The sequence below is a fragment of the Macaca fascicularis genome, chromosome 8, assembly GCF_037993035.2.
Source record: "Macaca fascicularis isolate 582-1 chromosome 8, T2T-MFA8v1.1".
Classification (NCBI taxonomy): domain Eukaryota; kingdom Metazoa; phylum Chordata; class Mammalia; order Primates; family Cercopithecidae; genus Macaca; species Macaca fascicularis.
This window is the reverse complement of record NC_088382.1, coordinates 116,827,417-116,847,468: the sequence shown is the minus strand read 5'-3', so window position 1 is coordinate 116,847,468 and position 20,052 is coordinate 116,827,417. Positions and strand designations below refer to the sequence as shown.

General features: G+C 35.2%; 1 protein-coding gene and 1 long non-coding RNA gene across 10 annotated transcripts in view; one reads left to right on the top strand and one right to left on the bottom strand.

The window, feature by feature from the left end:
- ANGPT1 (angiopoietin 1) overlaps positions 1-20,052 on the top strand; it is a 274,342-nt gene that overhangs the window by 226,933 nt on the left and 27,357 nt on the right. For all 9 annotated transcript variants that reach the window (XR_012416596.1, XR_012416595.1, XR_012416597.1 and 6 more), the window contains one exon: positions 12,999-13,129. Coding sequence is in view for 6 of the 9 variants with exons in the window: in XM_073999303.1 (XP_073855404.1) it covers positions 12,999-13,129 (131 nt within the window). In the remaining 3 variants the exon portion in view is untranslated. The remainder of the gene's footprint in view (positions 1-12,998; positions 13,130-20,052) is intronic.
- LOC135964799 (uncharacterized) overlaps positions 1-20,052 on the bottom strand; it is a 40,245-nt gene that overhangs the window by 16,626 nt on the left and 3,567 nt on the right. The window lies entirely within an intron of this gene.

Here is a 20,052-nt window from a genome sequence, read left to right as displayed (position 1 = left end):
TTTGTTCCTGACAGTTCATTATTTTGTTGTCTTTTATGCTATTAACTTAATTAGTAAATCCTCTATCACAGATGGTATCATAAGCCTCTCTTTTAAGCAATAGAAAATTTGTATTAGTTAAGTCCGAATGATAATGTTTAACAATTATTCATGCACATCTTATCATTATAATCTTACTACATAATTTATAATGCACATTTTGTGGATATTTATGTTTTATCGACTTTATATTATTTATTGAGGATAAATGACATCATTAGGTTAGAACTGACTAATTAATGTCTATCATAAGCCTTGTTCTGGAAAAGATTCCACATGAAGAGACGAACTGAATTTTAAACCAAAATTGTGAAGAAAACAACTTGAAAATAATTTGGTCATTAAATATCTTTTGGCACAAGGTTTGTTTTTGGCCAAGACCTTCATTGGGATGTAGTTTGATGTAATTTGTAAAACACTGTATCGGGAATCCAGAGACATGAACTCTAGACTTGGATTTGCAGTTACTTTTCTGAACGACCTTGGACAATTTGCTTCACTTTTCCAAGTCTCAGATCCTCAGAAGTAAAAGAAGGAGGTAAGGCCGAAGTTCTTTCCAGTTCTCCAATGCATTTTTTTTTTTTGATCATTAAAGTACTCCCATGCCGTGTATATATTTCAAGGACAAAATAAATTCATGTGGATTGAAAAGAATTCTCTCGAGCCTCCCATGTAAATTTAAGCCCTGCATTTTTGTAGATATTGCAAAACTTGTTTCACTTTTTTCTTTCAGTAAAATGTTTCTTATTTCTCTGATCCTCTGGGCTACATAGTCCTGGATGGAACCAGTAGCAAATATGTTGAAATACTAAGAAGAAAGTTATTTTTTTACAGCAGTTCTGGACTGATCAAGGTACGAAAAAATATATAAGAAATCTCCTGACAGTTTCTACTCCCCTGAATTCCTAACATAGGTTTTCAAACTCAAGGTTTTAAACAGTCTTATTTGTATTTTCAAATAGTTACTCCAACTTGGAAGGTGCAATACTTTTATTTAGACTGTGATTTTTGTTGTGGTTACTTCATAAAACAGAGAAGGAATTGTTTTAATCATCAAAATATATATTTTAATCCCCTTGACTGAGATGAAACATTGAAAAGGAAAAAGGCTTCCTAGGTCTTCAGATGCATGGAATGGGCACAGTCTTACAGTCACTTTGTTCCTTCTTTAAATCTTTTAAGTGCTGGGAAAATCTCTTCACTTAAAAATGCAGATGAATGTCAGTCTCTAGAGTCTTGGATATTTTTCAAACTGATGAAAACAAATGCCTCCAAGCTGTTAGGTCTAAGAATTCCCAGAGGATTCCTGTCACGGAATGGGTAATGTTAAGACTCAGATCACTGCTGCCCTAGAAACTTACAGGTTGGCAAAAGTTGCTAGAACCAGCTAGCAAGCACTGCCTCCAAGAAATTATCTAAGGTGATGTCTCCTGTGATCCACTGCTCTAGATTCCCTTACTGCTGTTCACTATCAAAAAGATAAAGGCTCCATGAAATATTTGTTATGCATCCCTCATGTGCTATCCTAGGATAAAATGTCCACCGAGATTTCAGTACAGACATGTATACGTGTGTTCGTGCAGGTGCACACCCATATGTAATGGAGATGGAGTGGGTTGGACAGTTGCAGATAGCCAAACACGCAATTACAATGCCATGAGCACAGTCAGTTCACTTACAATCACAAATATGGTGTTACTAAAGAGGGCTAACCAGTTTTGGAAGGTTGAAAAAGCTTCCAAATGGTGGCCTAGAGTGACATAAACATGGCAAATTGGTATGAGTTGGGGAATAGTTCAGAGATGGGGGTAGAAGAGGGATTAGCTCAGAAGTAAGACTCAGCATGTCTTGCTAGGAAACCATAAGTGGTTAAGTGTTGCTTAAGCTTAGAGCGTAAGGGGGTAATAATTACCAATCATGATGCTAAGAGAAAGGAGAGCTGAGCTGCATGTGGCAGACTTGGGACAGGTAAGCAGCCATGGCCTCTGGGGGCAATTCCTCTGATATGGCCTTTTCTCACATCAGTATTTTTCTCACTCAATATTTTGATTACTCTGTTTGGTAAATATGAGCAACAACAATATGCAAGCTACTGTGGATGAAACAAAACCCCACAGAACTCAACCCCTGTTTTTCAAGAGTTTATTCACTTTGCCTAATTGGATTTTCTTTATCCTTTAAGTCTTAGCTCAGTCTGTAGAGCTCTTCTTCCTTGACTGGGTAAGGAGCCCCTTCCATGTCTTCCCACTGTGCTCTTGGCATGTCTTTATCAGAGTCCATATCACACTGGATTGTAACTGCTGTTCCCTATTATTAGAGTGTAATCTCTAGGAGGACAGGAACCTCTTCACAATGCTTGGCACATGTCTCGAAAAAAAGCATTTCTTAATAGATATATAAAAGACCTATTGACAAGGTTTTTTGTGCATTCAACGCAGGTGACTTTTTTGTGTGAATGCACATAGCTGACTAATATATGGCAATTCTTGATCTAGATACCAGAAATTCAAAGAGCAACAAGTAAAAAATCCTGCTTCCAAAGGTTTATGGTATGAAATGACAGTTTCCACTAAGATTTCTAATAAAGTGTCATGTCCTTAAGTTCCCTGGATTTTTGCTTAAATAAGACTTGTTTTCTAGAATTATTAAACTCTAGACTCTTTTATCTTTATCTCTTTTATCTTTACCTGCAAATGATATGCAAGAATTTCTATATTGCTGATGGTAAGTAAATTTTAAAAATTAATAAAATTGTCCCACAGCACACATTGTTCATTTCTCTTTTAACTGGCTACAGTTTTGCTTTTACCTACATAACTTTACTAAAATTACCCTCTTAAAAGTTATTATAGTTCTTTTGGAATCAGAGTCTGTCTTCATTGCTTTATCTAGCCAGCCAACCACCATATACTTATCATGTTACTATTATTTTCGTGGCACTATGCCAGTTGTTTTATTTCTTGAGTGTGCATATGGGCAACCAGGGTGCCTGTTTAAAGTACAGATTTCTGAGTCACACCTAAAGAGACTCTTATCCTGTGTTAGGACCTAGAGCTCTCAGTCCTATCAAGTACACTAAGGTGATGCTGATGCAGAAATAACGCTTTGATTACACCAAACAGACACACCATGCCTTCTCTTGTGGGGCTAATAGTTTAGGAGAGGGAAACAAACATGGAATACTAGACTCAAAAGTTTTAGCTGAAGTGATTTAGCATGTCTGTTTGTTTTGTTTTGTTTTCTGATCAAGGAACCATGGATTTAAAAAAACAAAATGATGGAGCCAAGGACTTTTTCCCTAGAATAATGAAGAAACACAAAATTTTGTATAAATTTATGTGCAACTCAACTTTACACTCACAGTCCCTGGGAAAGAACCCTTGGAATTAGGCTATCATTGGTTACTTAAAAAAAAACTAGTGGTCAATTCTACTGGAGTTGGGAATGGATAAGGTTCATTGAAGGAGATTAAATGGGACTGGGAAAGCTTCATAGAGGAAATCCTTAGAGATTTGTGAAATGAGTAAGCGCTCATGAGGCAAGTGTGGTGGTTAATGGCAGGAGGAAGGACTTGAGATCCCAGCCAGAGGAGCAATGTGGACACACACTCTGAGGTGAGAGACAGCCTGCATTATTTAGAGGACAGCAATTATTTAGAGGACATCTTGTATGCAGGGCTTTACTGTGCTACAGATAACAGAGGGCTAGAATCCATGAGGAAGAGTTTCAACTCTAGCTTATACTGATTGTGGAGACAAATAAGCACACTGATGACTTTGGTCAACAGAAGAATCTGCTAATGCATGCTGGAGGCTTATTTGCAGACCTTATAGCAATACAATGTCCAAGTACAACAAGGGAAAGTATTTCCTCTTTGCAAGAAACCTCAGACAATGCATCTCAATGGTTTTCAACATTTTGCTTACCCTCTCCTCTCTCTATCTGCCTCAAGGGGATGCTGGAAAGAAAGTTTCTTATTGCTCTTTAAACCCAAATAAAAAATGAGAACAAATCTACCTCCTGAGAATTTGTTTAGACTGAAAAATCACCAGTTTCAATCACAAGTTTTACAAGGTCCTGACTTAATTTTTGGTAACAAAGCAAAACCCATAAACTCTCTGAGATGGCCATTGGCCTGGTCTTTTAGGCACCACAAGAGGGTCAGACCAGAGAGTCACTCACTTGAAGCTAACTCTATCAGTCACACATGACGCCAAGGGAATCCAAATATGTTTAAGGGACTGTTTGTGTTTTTAACAGGGGTCTTGCTGTCACGTAATTCATTTTGGCACTCAGTTTTTTGTGTTTTTTTTTATGTATTCTTAAAGGAAGGAATACTAGAATAACTATTTTATTTTGAACTAAAAACAGATAATCACTGAGCATATATTTCTGAACTTTGGGAAATGTTTCATTGTCACAGATCTCATATATACACATCCATATATATTATACATCATATAGATATATAATAGATCTTTTATATATTATACATTATATATAATTTTATATATTATATATAATTATATATATTATATAACTATATGATGTATAGAGAGCACTCTGTCAGCACTATCCAAAGGCATACAACAATAGCAGTATGTGGGTTTGCTATTTTCTTTGGAGGAAAATTTTATCATGAGTTTTGAGCATATGCAAGCTTCATATCTATGACTGCAAAACACTAAGAACTGTATTTTACCAGAGTTTTGAAACAAAAGTTACTGACAACACTGTTCCTAATGTCAAGAGCTTGAGAAGACCTGGGAGGTTGATAAGCTCATTTTATCTAAATTCTACAAGATATTAATGTTTGTAAGTAAAGAGGAGATGTTAAAAATGTATATTATCAAAAACTTAGATGGAAATCCAGAGTACAATTTATACAGGTGTTATACAAGCTAATACCTAAAACAATCATATTAGAATCAGAGATTAAGTGAAATTCTATTTTCTAAAGATTTTTCATCATTTAGGGTGAGGTTTTTCTGTAGCTTTGGAAATTTATTTTCCTTAATCACAGCACAGATTCCCAGGACCATTACTATCTTAAACATTTTTCATATTTTTTCACACTTTTGTGTACATCTTCCATTACACATATTCAAACATAAATAGCATGCCTGCCGCAGGTCATCTGTAGCTTCTGAAACAAATAAGATAATATCTTCCTTCTTAACATAATGGTTAAATTATTATGCACAAATTCTGGTGATTCCCAATGATCCAATTCCCTGTCAAAACAAATGACACCAATTATGGAAGATTTAATGAGAAAAAGAAAGCTTTCAGCAAGTTGACATGAGAATTAAAGATTAGGTTGGGATGAATGATTTTTCCAGGATTTTTTTTTTTTTTTTGCCAGTATCAATTATGAGTAAAGAAAGGAAAACCAAATAAATATATACTGGATTCAGTCAATAAAATATTATATGATGGCAAGAAAATTGAAGGGTTCTCAAAAGTCTGAAATTTTAATTTATTAAAAGATAAACATTTGAATTGAAGGATATTTATTCAGACAATCTAGAGTCAAATTAACATAGACCTTAACCACGTAGTCAATCAGCAAAGCAACTTTTTGGTTTCTTGTCCTTCATATTTAGTACTCTTCTTCATCTATATAAAATAAGAAAAACTTCCAAAGGATATGGGGCCTCACGGGTTTGAGAAAATTGATCCTTTTCATCTTTAATTTCTCTGGCTTGTTGTCTCCATGCCTGTCTTCATGAACTATATCTCTATCCCATTGTTTTTATCACTCTCAGAACACTTACATATGTCTATCAAGGTCATATATGTTTATACTTGTGTAATTTAGACTTAGTCATTCCCATAACTAACGCTTATTGAACTACCGTGTATTTTATGGTTATTGCTTAGGCAAGTTTGATTACTTTGATTTTTTTTGCAAATAGTCAAGTACTTACTTTACTTTGCATGCAGCAATCTTTTTAAGGGCTTTCCAGGTATCACCTCGTTTAATCTTCACAAAATATTGGCAGGACATTACTATTAGTAGAAGTATTTTACAGATGAGGCAACTGAGAATCAGAAAGAATAAGAGCTAGATCGCAAACCCAGACAGGTACACCACAAACTCTGTGATGACATGCTGTCTCTCCAGACACAAGTGTTCATGACACAGCCTTAATTTGCAGAAGCCAATGGCTTATTTATTTCTCCATTTTGTGTGTGTGGAGGAGAAGGAGAAAGTGTGTGGAGGAGAAGGAGGAAAAAGGAAAAGTTTTAGTTAATGGCTTTATAGATGGTTATTTCTTTCATTACAACTTATTTTGTACCAAATTACCTGTATCTGCTTGATCTGTATATTTTTTAAATGTTTTTAGATATCTATAAGTCTTTATCACAGCCTTAATTCTTGATTAGTCACACTTCACATTATCAATTCTTTTAATCTTCCTACTCACATCCTCTTTCCTTTGGAAACTTCTTTCAAACATTTCTTTTCTGGAATACAGATTATACAACTGAATGTCTTTAATATATTCACTCACTTTTTCATAGGTGTGTTAACTTTGCTTCATATATTTTTCTAGAATTTTCTCACATATTCATTGATAGGCTATTGCAAATAAGTACAGAATTTTGTTCATGTGTGGACAATAGAGTTACAGAATATATCTCCAGGATGTGGAAAAGTCAGTGCTAACATACATGCTCTGACATCCCTCTTGGCTAACGGTTCCCAGTTCTTTCAGTGGAAAGGGGGTAGGATGGGAGAGGTTGAATATGGCAGAGACAGCCCAAAAGCAGCAACTAGAAGTCATAGCCATGTCAGGAAACTCTGTCAGATTGAGTCATTGCTACCAGCCTCTGAAAGAGAACCATGAAGGTCATTCTGAATTTCTTAGTAATTGTGAGAAAGATAAACTAGTTCCATATGGTGGCAGGGAGAGAGCTCAGAGCCAAAATAAAAATCTGCTCAGCTTGTCAGTACCTACGACCTTAAAGTTCAGATATCTGAGAGTCTGTCTACTGTTTTAAAGGGTTGAGGCCAAACTTCAATTTGTCATACAAACAACTCCCACTGCCTTGGATCATGAAAGAGATGCTTGGCCCCCTGAGTATGGTGAACATGCAAAAATGTGAAGAGAGTGAGTCTCTTAAGTAGACAAAATTAATAAGAAACTGGATTCATGAGATTGTGCTGCCCATTTTAAAGAAAAGAAAATTCTAGAATCTCTTGGATGATATGTAGGGATATTTTCAAGCCTGTTCTTCCATAATAGAACTCACTGTTGTCCTATATTCATTAAGAAATGTGATGATTTAGTCTTTATAATTACTGAAATTTCTAAAAGTGGTTGTAAAGGAGTAACTATGTTTATCAAAGATGACTAGAGAATCATGACTAATTTCAATAGACATCAGTTTTCCTACAATATACTAATTGAAAAAATAAAAATGTTGACATTCTTTATAGTCATTCTTCTGAAGGACTCATATTTTTTTTTCTTTATTAAGAGAAAATACATGGACGAGACTAAATGCCATAATTCTATTTTGTGGCTGCCTTTTTGGTCACATCAAATGAGATTCTCTGGAGTTTTTTGTTTTGTTTTGTTTTTCACAGCTTCCATATGTCTGTCCCTAATGCTTTTTACTGGAGGAACATTTTGTTTTTATCTTCTAACATATCATCTTTCATACAAGCCATGTCTACACTGGCTAAACTCAAGAAATAAATAACCAGGATTCCCAGGCTGTTATTTTGGGAGATGTATTCTCACTAATGTTTCACACTTCCACTTCACTGTCACCGTAGTCAGGTGCAAAGCCGTCCTGTATATTGATTTTTCTTTCATAAACTGAAAGTCTATTTGGAACAACTATTAGCTTCATAGAGAAAGCCACAGATAGTCAATTACACATAAGGACTTTAGATATTAGCCAGAACCAGTGTTAAAAAGAATCATCCAAATGTTCTGTTTGAGCCTCAACTCAAACAAGTTTTTTTTTGTTGTTTTGTTTTTCTAATCTAGTTACAGAAATACTTGGCATTAATGAGTGACTGGTCCTTAATTTTCCTGTATCAAATAACTAGCTGTGGTTGTTGGCTTTGGGCCAAAAATTGGGACTCTGAGCTAGCTAAAGAGCTGCTAAGAAAGAATGAGCCCCTGAACTGTGCAGGGGACCTATTCTGGACTGTATAGTTTCTCCCAGAGTCCTTCTGGGATTCCACAGAAGCACAGTTGCCCTCATTTGCAAAGTTTTTAAAATAGTGTTTAGAAGAAATGATTTTTATGAAATTTCATCTTTATCTCCCAGTGCAAGAGACTGTGTGTCTCTTCCATAGAAGAGCATAAGCCGCTCCTCTGTGACATGCTAAGGATATAAACATGGGGGATGAATGCTACTTCATGTAAATTACAAGTGCTACTAAGTCTTGAACCGCAAAACATTCATTATTCCTCAAAATATCAGTCTCTTCTACTCGTACATCATTCCAACCAATATATGCCACTGTTTACATTGCACATCTTGCAGCTCCTCTCCACTTCTGCTGTATGTTTATGTTTTAATGTTTATTCAAGGCAGGACCTTAAGGAATTAGGTTCACACCTTAATAGAATATTTCTTTTTAAAAAAATAATTTTAGCTGAAACATTAACCTTAAGCATATTTTTATTTTGAGTTTGCTTTCAAATTGTTCTCAGTTGGCTATTCATACGATACAAATAAATCATTCAATAAAATGTAAGGAGTAATAAGAATTAAGACATAGTCTTTTTTCCTTTACTCTATCTGCATAGTGCCTCGCTCATGTTTTTATATTCTGGAGTCTCTGAGAAAATAAGAACAAAAAACTGGAAAAATAAGAAGGATATGAGATAATGTATATGTGTGTGTGTGTGTATATATATATAATGTATATGTGTGTGTGTATACATATACATATACACACACATACACACACCTACATATATTTTTTTAATCATTTGAGTTGGATAGGCAATGAAGTGGATACCTAGGTAGATATGTTGAGCACCTAACTAAATGAGATGTAAAAGCTGTCCTTCTGAAACATGGACCAAGTATATTTTGATAGTAGAGCTCTTTATATTTGAGTTTGCTTTTGCTTGCTACCTTGAGCTTACCAAAAGTTAATTGCTTAGCGCACCCATCATCCATCTATTCAATGAACATTGAGTCCTTTCTCTATCTCAGAGACTGTTCAAGATTTCAAGATTCTGGCGATTCAAAGATGAGTAAAACATAGTTTATGCCTCAAGGAGCTCACAGTTTATTATGGGAAACAGATAAGTGAAAAGACAATTAAAATACAGCAAGTAAGTGTCATCATGAAGATGCTGATTTGATGCTTTTTGAGGTTATACTTGGAACAAATCTTAAAGGATGGATAGGAGTTCAGCAGCTGTTCAAACCTGGAGAGTACCTTCTAGGAAGAGGGGATGGTACTTGCAAATGTATGGAGAAATAAGAGTGTTGCTTAGAGAGAATAAGTGAGTGGGTAAGGCTAGAGCACTATGTGTATGTGCAGAAAATAACAAGACATGGGAGGGTTGGAGTGGGTGAGACATGGGAAAAGTAGACAGTAGACAAAGACTAGACTTCACAGGCCTTGCAAACCACAGTAAAGAATTTGAACTTTATCTTTGAATTTTGGAGGAACAACTGAGCGACTTTAACCAGGATGGAGGAATGATGAGACACATGTTTTTGAATGAGCTGCATGGACTTCATGGAGAAGGGGAAGAAGGAGTGAAACTCAAGGCAGTGAGACTAGCTGTAAATCATTTTTTATAATCTAGAGAAGAGCTGCCAAGACTAGAAACTGACCTCCAAGTCTTAAATAGATCTGGAAAGACGTCTCTTTACTCATGGAGCCTAACATAGCATTGATGACATTCATACCGGGAAAGGTCAAGAAAGAAATGTGGATTTTATTGTAATCCTAATACCTATACCAGCATACATATAGAGAGATACCTGAAGGCAGCCTTAATCTTGTGACAACTGATGATATATTCATACGATAGCTTCCCAATGCTGTTAGAGAAAAAACTGTAATGGCATGTGAAAGTGGTCATAAAATTATATTTGAAAATCATCTCATACAGAAGCATGTAAAGTATAATTCTATTTCTATTTGTATTTTCACATGGGGAGAGATTGTTCTTGAAGGATACCTCTAAAGAGAGAGATGAAATGGGGCTGTGAGCAGAAGCTTTACTTATAGTGTTCAAAATGTTATAAGAATGTGTTCAGATACATGTATATTTAAAAATAAATAATATTTTATATTTAGTGGGGAGAAACAAGGAAAATACTAAAAATCTGTAATATGATAAAAGTAGTTAAACTCAGTGATGAGATTTGGGTTGATTTTTATTTCTTCTTTTTGCTTTTCTTCTCAAATTTATAATTGTGCATTTGTATTGCCTTGATTACACAAATAAATAATTATAAATTATGAGACTTAGATTGTAACTCTTATGTGAAAGGATAAAAGTATAAACAATGTATTCAAGCACATAGCAAGCAGTCTGTTATTTAGAATCGAACATTTGTGCTGAATTCCCTGCAAAAGACACTGTAGAAAATCATTGCATCCTGGAAAGTCTGTCTTTATTAGTGAACTTAAAGCTACTGCAGAGAAAATGGCATTGACTTACCATAAGAAGGAAGGCCATTACAAATCACAGAGAAACAAAAAATTAAAGTTAAAATTGCCATTGCTCATTCAAGAGTGCTTATGGGCTAAACTCTCCCAGATTTCAGGCTAGGAGAGACGTAGCTACTTAATTTTGGAATCATTCACTTATTCTCTCAATTCTGATTCTGTCTTCACCAAACAAGGAACTTTCTGATTATAATTTGGCTTTCTGTGTGAAATTCTCTCTAAGAAGACCATGAGACTGGGTCCTTACCATATTCCTACTTTGACTGCAAATGGAGGCCTGACAAAAGTCTCTGTTAGTTTTGCCAATGTGTGTCTGTCTTTGGGAGGTCAAGGACCTCCAAAAGAGTGATCAAATTGAAAGTTCTCACCAGCTCTGGAAGGTGGTGAATTCATCCAGGTAACATGTCCCAAAACTCCCTTTGGTGATCTGTCACCTTACTTTCCCTGGTGAAACCCACCTCCATTTGGGCTGGCTGCAGCCTGAAATGTGAATTGGCACTTTAAAAAATTCTGCAATTTTGTATCACCAATGACTTGTAGCCTGCCTCTCAGAGTTTTAAAATACAAGCTTTTGTGTGGTAATTCAACATTAGAAAATTATTTGTACTACTGTGAAACAGAAGTTCCATTAATTATTGGAACCAACAAAAGCTGACTGAGGTTTACTTGTATACTTTGCTCTGGCTCAAAATCTCTGCAGAATATTTGTAAAATATTGCACAAACATCCAATAATATTGTTTTTTGCTAAAAATAATATCAAATACCACAAACAATAGGATATATACATATACCTAGATGCAAACACAAGTTGAAATATATCTCCAAATATTAATTGATCTTTATTATTCTATTTCATAGTAGTATAATGTTTTGCTCAGAGCCAGCCTAGGTTTTAGGAGTGTCTCATTCATACAGAGACACAAATCACCCATTAACTATACTGTGGGTGGATAGTATTCATAAATAAGATCCAGGCATGCAGGTGATGACCTATATGAATTTGAAGGGGATATTACTACATGATTCTGATGAAAACATTGTACTGGTATGCAGGAGCAGTGTTAGGTAGAGTTAGAGAGAGAGGGGCTAGAGTCTAAGCCAGAAAACACCTTGGGCATCAAACTGTCAATACAACAACTTCAGTTTAGTACGGTAAGCCGTGTGAAGCCACTGAAGGACTTGAGCAAGTTTACATTAGTTCTAAGCACTACATTGCCCAGAAGGATATGAAAGCAGTGTGTACGATCAGTAGGAAATGAGCAAACATCAGACAGGGCGCTACATTTGGCAACTATTGTGATTCGTCCACTAGTTCTTGGATTCTAGGACAATACTTGACAAAATGCTCTCTTTGGACAGTCTGCAGAGAAATCTGAGATGCTAGCTGAAAACAAATATTTCTGGGATTAGTAAACAGGCCTTTTAAACAAAAGGTCAGATGATTTGTTATATGCACAACCATTAGAGGGCCACTGATCTAGGTTAATGCAAGTTTTATGTAAGAAATGTTTCTAAATAGTAAGATAGGTTCTTCAAAGAATGCCACATTAAACAGATGGGATTTTGAATTTAATGTTAGAGATACCTCTAGAATACAAGTCCCTCAAAAGCATGCATTTTTGTTTTGTTTTCTTATATGTCTTAAGTGCCTAGATCAATAACGGGTATATAGCTTGTGCTCAGCAAACATTTGTCCAGGGAATGCATAATGATTCAAAGCTTGAGTTTTAGATTCATACAAGCTAAATTCCAGCTTACATAGCTTCGCTAAACCTTGGTATACAATTTGGGGATGTTAATATAGGGATCACAGATTTAATATAAAAATTTAATCAAATAACCACTGGAAATTATTTAGCATAGTGCCTGGCACAGAGCAAGTCCTCAATCAATGACACTTACTCCTTGTATTGCTATGAATAATTTTTAGCACATCTGCAATATTATATATTAATGGATTAAGGGAGTGAGATGCTGAATCGACATTGTAAAAAGCATTTAGGTTTAGAGGTTAATACCTGTATTAAAAAATAAACCAAGGTTTTTATGTTTTCTGGATCCTGCATTATCAGAGAACCATATGAGTTTGAGCATGCATAATGACATAAACTTTTTCCTTCCTTTGTTCTTTTGGTTCACATAGCTTGCATCTTCTAGAGGTTTGTTGGAAGGGCTGAGTTCAAAGAAAGAAGAAAATGATGAAAAGGCAAACATTCAACAAGTTGGTCTTCTGGGTTCTGTTATTCTGTCGAATGGCTTATCTTTCTTTTTTTTCTTTTTGACTTCAGGTTGTATTTAAAAGGTCACACTGGGACAGCAGGAAAACAGAGCAGCCTGATCTTACACGGTGCTGATTTCAGCACTAAAGATGCTGATAATGACAACTGTATGTGCAAATGTGCCCTCATGTTAACAGGAGGTAAGTCCTATGGGGCCACTCTCTAAGCTATGTTTCATTGGTTTGGGGCTTAAGGTTTCTTATCTATGAGAACGGGGTATGATCTTATGGTCAGGAAAGTTAAGAGCAAGTCCCTAGAGATCATTTTGTTCTGTCCACGAATTTACCCCGCGTTCTTGTGTAAGACATTGCTAGCATATTTAGAGGTTTGCATCCTCCCCCAACATCAATAGTGAAAGTGTGCTAAGCTTGGTTCTGAATACATTTTTTAGTCTCTTAAGTCCCAGATATTCTACTTTCTAAATAAGCATCTTGATACCCTTAGTAAGATGAACAATAGTTTGGGAACTCAACATATACAGTAATTACTTCTTACAAACTAATTTGCAATTATATAGTAAGTTAATTGATCATTTTGTTGAAATGAGATAAGAAAAATAAAGAGGTGTGGTTAAACCAAAAGTAACACAGTTCAGACCAGCTATACCAGAGTTTTACGCTATGTAATATTAATCATTGCAAGATATTTTAGCTAGTATAGGAGACATCATTAAATAATATCATATCATAGAGTAAGAAAGTTAATCCTTTTGTACATTTTAAATATTTTTCCAGCCTTATGATTGCCCCACAGAGAAATTCTCAGTTTGGTGCTATCACATCTGTAATACTTCCTCAGCACTTACCAATGATGCTTCTTGGCAAAAACAAAAAAACAAACAAAAACCCGTAGTCTCAGAGCCTTGGTTAAGCAATGGCACATACCTAAAATTAAATAATGTTATTTTGTTTTAATTTTATGAGTTTCATATCTACCTTTCTTTTTTTTTTCTTTTCTTTTTTTTTTTTTTTTGAGACAGAGTTTTGTTCTTTTTGCCTAGGCTGGAGTGCAATGGTGCTGTCTCAGTTCACTGCAGCCTCCACCTCCCGGGTTCAAGTGATTCTCCTGCCTCAGCCTCCTGAGTAGCTGGGATTACAGGCGCCCACCACCAAACCTGGCTAATTTTTCTATTTTTAGTAAAGACGGGGTTTCACAATGTTGGCCAGGCTGGTCTTGAACTCCTGACCTCAAGTGATCTGCCCACCTTGCTTTCCCAAAATGCTGGGATTACAGGCATGAGCCACCCTGGCATCTGGCTATGTCTAACTTCTATTACAGCAAGTGGTGCTGGTTTCCTCTTTAAATGAATGATATAAACTTGCATTTTAGAATGCATTCACAATATTCTGTATTTAACAAATAATTGATTTAAAGAAAAAATTGATCCATATTAATAAAAGTTATAAGTGGATATGGGAAAACTGTGAAGTTGATACATGACTGACTGAAGTTTGGGAAACACTAAGATAAAACCCAATGGCAAATGCTATTGCTCAAGAATGTTATAGGGTCTGGCAGGAAAGGAGTTGGCATCAAACAAAATTGTAAGAGAAATTCCTATTTCAGTGTTTCTCCTCTCACAGTTTTACTGCTGCTTCTCTCTCTCACTATAGTAACAATCACTACCACCTTCAATTGTTCTAATATACTTTCTGTCTTAATTCTATTACAAAACATGTTTTCATATTAGTAAGGAAAAAATTGTTCAAATCTAATATTTTCTTTTCCCAACACTACATTACTACCATTATTATAACATATTACATATTGCTGCACATGTTGTACTATCTTACTTGAACTCCAGATCCACTCTGTGAGACAGCAGGGAGAGAAACTCATCTCTATATTGTACCTCAGGAAAATGAATGACAGTTAATGTTTGCCATTTCATTCCAAACATCTAGCACAGCTGATTGTGACACATAGAAACCTATTAGAAAATGTAGTACATGAATTAGTGAAGTAGTAGTGTACATGAATGAGTGTAGTACACGAATGACCATCTTGTAACTCTTGAAATAACTTTCAAATTTTAAAACCAATGAAATAAATCATTAGGTTGATGTTATCTTCATCAATGAATAGAGCTTGGAAAAGTATGGAGTGAAGGTTTTGGATAATTATTATTTTGAGACCAAGTCTCACTCTGTTGCCCAGGCTGGAGTGCAATGGCGTGATCTCAGTTCACTGCAACCTCTGCCTCCTGGGTTCAGGCGATTCTCTTGCCTCAGCCTCCCGAGTAGCTGGGACTACAGGTGCGCACCACCATGCCCAGCTAATTTTTGTATTTTTAGTAGAGACAGGGTTTCATCATGTTGACCAGGCTGGTCTGGAACCCCTGACCTCAGGTAATCCACCCACCTCAGCCTCCCAAAGTGCTGGGATTACAGGCATGAGACATGAGCCACCACGCCCAGCCAGTTTGGGATAAATCTTTTGTCTTCCTCCCTATTGCCAACCCTTCCATTACTGCTATCATCAAATCACAACCCGTTGACCCCAGCCATGCCACCTATGTTGACATCTTTTCAATATGATACCCGCCCCAATATTATCAAAACTAACCTATTATGATTCTGCCTCTATCGTATTCTTTTCTGCTTTTGTTTTTTTGGTTTTTGTGTGTTGAGATGGAGTCTCGCTCTGTCGCCCAGGCTGGAGCGCAGTGGCGCGATCTGGGCTCACTGCAAGCTCCGCCTCCTGGGTTCTCGCCATTCTCCCGCCTCAGCCTCCGGAGTAGCTGGGACTACAGGCGTCCGCCACCACGCCCGGCTAATTTTTTGTAATTTTAGTAGAGACGGGGCTTCACTATGTTAGCCAGGATGGTCTAGATCACCTGACCTCGTGATCCATCCGCCTCGGCCTCCCAAAGTGCTGGGATTACAGGCGTGAGCCACCGCGCCCGGCCTCATATTCTTTTCCTTAAGCTTTGAACATATCCTTTTGACATAATATTTAACATCATCAAATATTAAAAAGTCTCCTATATGTAATTTTATGACTCCTCCCTCAGCCCTCACCCCCGGAAATAGTTGCTACAAATCTAAGATTTTTTTAAAAAAAATGGTACACACAAGGTAGGTCTTGAGCTTTTTCCTGAAATAAAATTCTTCTTTTTATTACATCCCTGGTCTCATAAATGAAATTGTCAGCAACTGTATACAAGGACAAAGGGACTTTGATTTTTCAATTTCCTGCACATTTTAATATTGAAATATTATTTTCTCCATGTCTATTTTTACAGGTATTTTTTCTTACCAAATAAATACAATACATGAAAAACCAACAGTAAAATCTTTCAAATGTGTCCTTAGAAGAGTATTCCAATATGTTCATATTTCTGTCATAATAATGAAAATATGGAGTAAAGCAAAGAGGAGAATGTACATCTTGGTTGTCATTGAGAAAATTTCACTGCTCAGATTTATGATTTTATTTCTACTTTAAATGATTGAACTTTGTCATGTTCTTTCATCCATAATTATTCTTGGACCCAGTTCTTACTCACCAATAAACACATGTTTGGGAGAGAATATTTCCCCTTATTGCTTGGGCTGGAATAGTCTAAGTAAATGTGTTTTTGTAATAAATGCCATTACCTTATCAAATGTCCCTTTGAAAGAATCCAGGTCTTGCAAAGTTATTTATTATGGACAGCTAAAATGTGGAATTTAGATAGCTAAGAACTGGAGAATGTAAGGATGAATGTCATTGACAGTCCAGGTAACTGGAGTATTGCCTGGAACTTAGGTCCTACTTAGATGCTCCCCACCACTACTACTTATTCTGTCAAAGTTTCCCTTAGAGCCATTTTCCTCATCTAATGATTTTTCCTTTCTTTTTTTTTAAACTTAGTATTTGAGCCTGTTGCCTATTTAAAATAGCCTCTCTTAAGCAGTGAGACTTCGTACTCTTTGAAGCTAGTAACTCATAGCTGTTTGTCATTATCAATTAAAGTTTTGTTTTATCTTCTTTATTTATATATTTTTCATTTGTTTCTTCTAAAAGGAATTAAGAGTAAAATAAGATTTATTTCCCACTAACTATCCTAGTTTTCTTCAAGTACAAAGAGGAATTCTAGTTGGAAAATCTGGTATCATTACCCTTATCGGTAAAAGACTGAATGGCAGGAAATAGGCTTAATTGAAAGCAGAAGGTATTTCAGCTAGACCGAAGGTAGGACTTGATCTTTGTTCTTCATTTCCTAACTTCCTTATTTCTTTGCTTTCTTCTGTCAATTTAAGATATTTTTAATGAGCACCTATTAAAGGGGTTAATTACTATTAAAGAAATGAGCAAGACAGGCTAGAGCATAAGTTTCATTAAAAATGTAAAAGAAATAGTTTTATCTACTATTTAACATTAAGAAAATGAAAATGTAATCTCATTCAATGCATACTTTTTGTATAGATTTATTGTATGTGGAGATAAATATGTGAAAAATTCTGATTCCAGAATTAAGACAATAACAAATTCTTGTCACTAGATTGTCACATTCAAAACAAACTTATCTTCAGCAGAAAACAAACGATCTTTGGTACTAAATTAGGAGCTTTCAAAATCAGCATTTCTGAAAGTTTGCTTAAGCTACAGTTAACTAAAATTATTAAAATTATATTTAAAGAATTATTTCTAAAAATCTGTCATAAACTGTAATTATTAAAAATTGTTAACCACAAAAACAAATACATTATTGTTTTACATTCCTTACTTTAGTTTCAATATAATTTCCATATTTAGTTCATCATATAAAGGCTATGTAAAAATGTGACCTAACTTTGTATAGAAATAATCTATTGAAGTAGAAACTCTGATTTATTTTCCCAACGCATAAACCATGTTAACTGATAGACAAGACTTTCTAAAGCTAACAAAGGATATTTTTCAGTTCAGTCCTTAAAGAGGGGAAAAAGCCATACACATAAATTTCTTAGTACATCTAGAACTTTCCAGATGCTAACAGCAGAGAGTTGATAAATGCTCACTTTGCCTACTATATAATCTTAAAGAAGACAAAGAAAATGATAGAAGCCAGCAGTTTTTTCAACTGGTGTATGACCTTGAAGTGACAAGATCTTTGGGAAAATATAATCGTCTTAGCATTTTTGAGAATCCAGTAAGGACCTGCTAAGCATGATCAGATAACTAAAATTCTCTAAGTTTCAAGGTAAAAATATTGAGAGAAAAGAAGATCCATATGACTAATGTAAGATTGACTATATAAATATACATTGCATTACTTTTATTTCAACCCAATTTCTGTATTTAGTACATAAAACGTACGCCTATTCTACACAAATGTAAGTTCTGTGAATGCACGGATTTTGTGCTGTCCACTACTGTATTCCAAGTGACTGCCAAAGTGTGTGGCATATAGCATATGTTCAATAAATATTGGTTTGATGAGTAAATATGTTAGCAGAGACTCTGAAAGGACATTGCAAAATTACAAATTATTCTGGTGAAAAGACATAAAGTAAATGAATGTTAGTATAAATGTGACTCTTGCATGAACTTATTTTTAAAATGCCTAATACATACATGTATTTCTATGCTCAAACAAGAAACAAAGAGGTGACTATCAAGAACTGAAACTAACTTAAGAATAACCCCAAAGACTAAACTGCAGAATTGAAAAATTTGAGTGTTAGGTTCCCAACTTTCAAATAAATTTGGGCTTCCTAAAATGCAAAGTTTAAGATTATATTCCTATTTTCTGGGGCAAAGTTTCATTTATTAGGAAAAGAGCAAAGAGTATCAGAAAATGTCTTTTATACATTTGGAAAAAGGTGAATCAGAACTGATAGTCCTCTTGCGCAAGGCTACAACCAAAGCTTAATGATTGGCAGTGGATGAAAAATAACCAATTAACTTTGTATTGTACTCAGTAATAATATTTAAAAACTTATTGAACTCTTTCTAACAGATATGTTTGTATTATCCTAAATGATTTGTATTTAATAACTTATATGAAGCTTCCAAAAACTCTTGGAAATAGAGACCACAGTAATACTTTTGGAAAGAACTGAGATACCGAAAAGTTAGATAATTTGCCATAGGTCACAGAATTTTGTCGGAAGTAGAATTTAAATGCAGGTACTCAACCTCCAGAGACCTTTGTTCTATCTACTCTTTCTACTGCTTCCATTAAAAGGAATGACATTCAAAGAGAATGATAGAGCTCTATTGTACTGTTTGCAGCATCTTTTCGCAAGCATTTCCTCACTTAAACATGGTTAAAAGCAAAATGAAGTATGAGGGAGAAGAGAGGCAGTAAAAGAATACCTAGAAGTTTTAAATGAATTCAATATTCCTAGCCAGGTTAAACAGCTTTTCATATTTAGAACAAAAAGAAGAGAAAGGAAAGAAAAAAAAAGCCCCCCAAAAAACAAAAACATGTCCTTGGCCTGAAGGGGATATAGTACGAGATGACAGAAGCAATGCAGACTTCTAGCAAGGTCCTTTGCCTCCTGCATGCAAGACCCATGCAGCTGCTTCTTGGGGCTGGCTTTGGGTAGGGCCAACTTTGTCCACATAAATTCACCAAGAGATTTTTTCCATTATGATCCCATTGATGGCACCAGTCAATTTAGTTTAAACTCATCCTTAGTTAGTGATGAAAGACGAAAATCTTAATTTCTGTGCAAGTTCTTTTGCATACTGCTGATTAGAATGCATGCATTGAAAACGAACAAAAGAAATCTACAAAAACAGATATACCTTTTCATTTTGCTGTACATTTTATCACAGAAAAGAAGTGTTGAGAGACATTTTGTTTAGAATCAGAAGAATTTAAGAGTTAGGTTTCCTGATATTCAAATAAAGTTGAACTTCCTGAGTACAAAGTTGAGAATCAAATTCCTATTTTCTGGGCAAAGTTTCATTTATTAGCGATAAAATGTGAATTTTCTGCTTCAAAGATAAAAGACACAAATGATTTTAAAAGACCTGGAATAGTTATTACAAAACTAAATTTTAATGAGTTAAGTGTAAATGAATTGGAAACATGAATCTCAGATTTCTTATTAAAATATACATGAGGTTACAAGTTATGAAGAAAAAT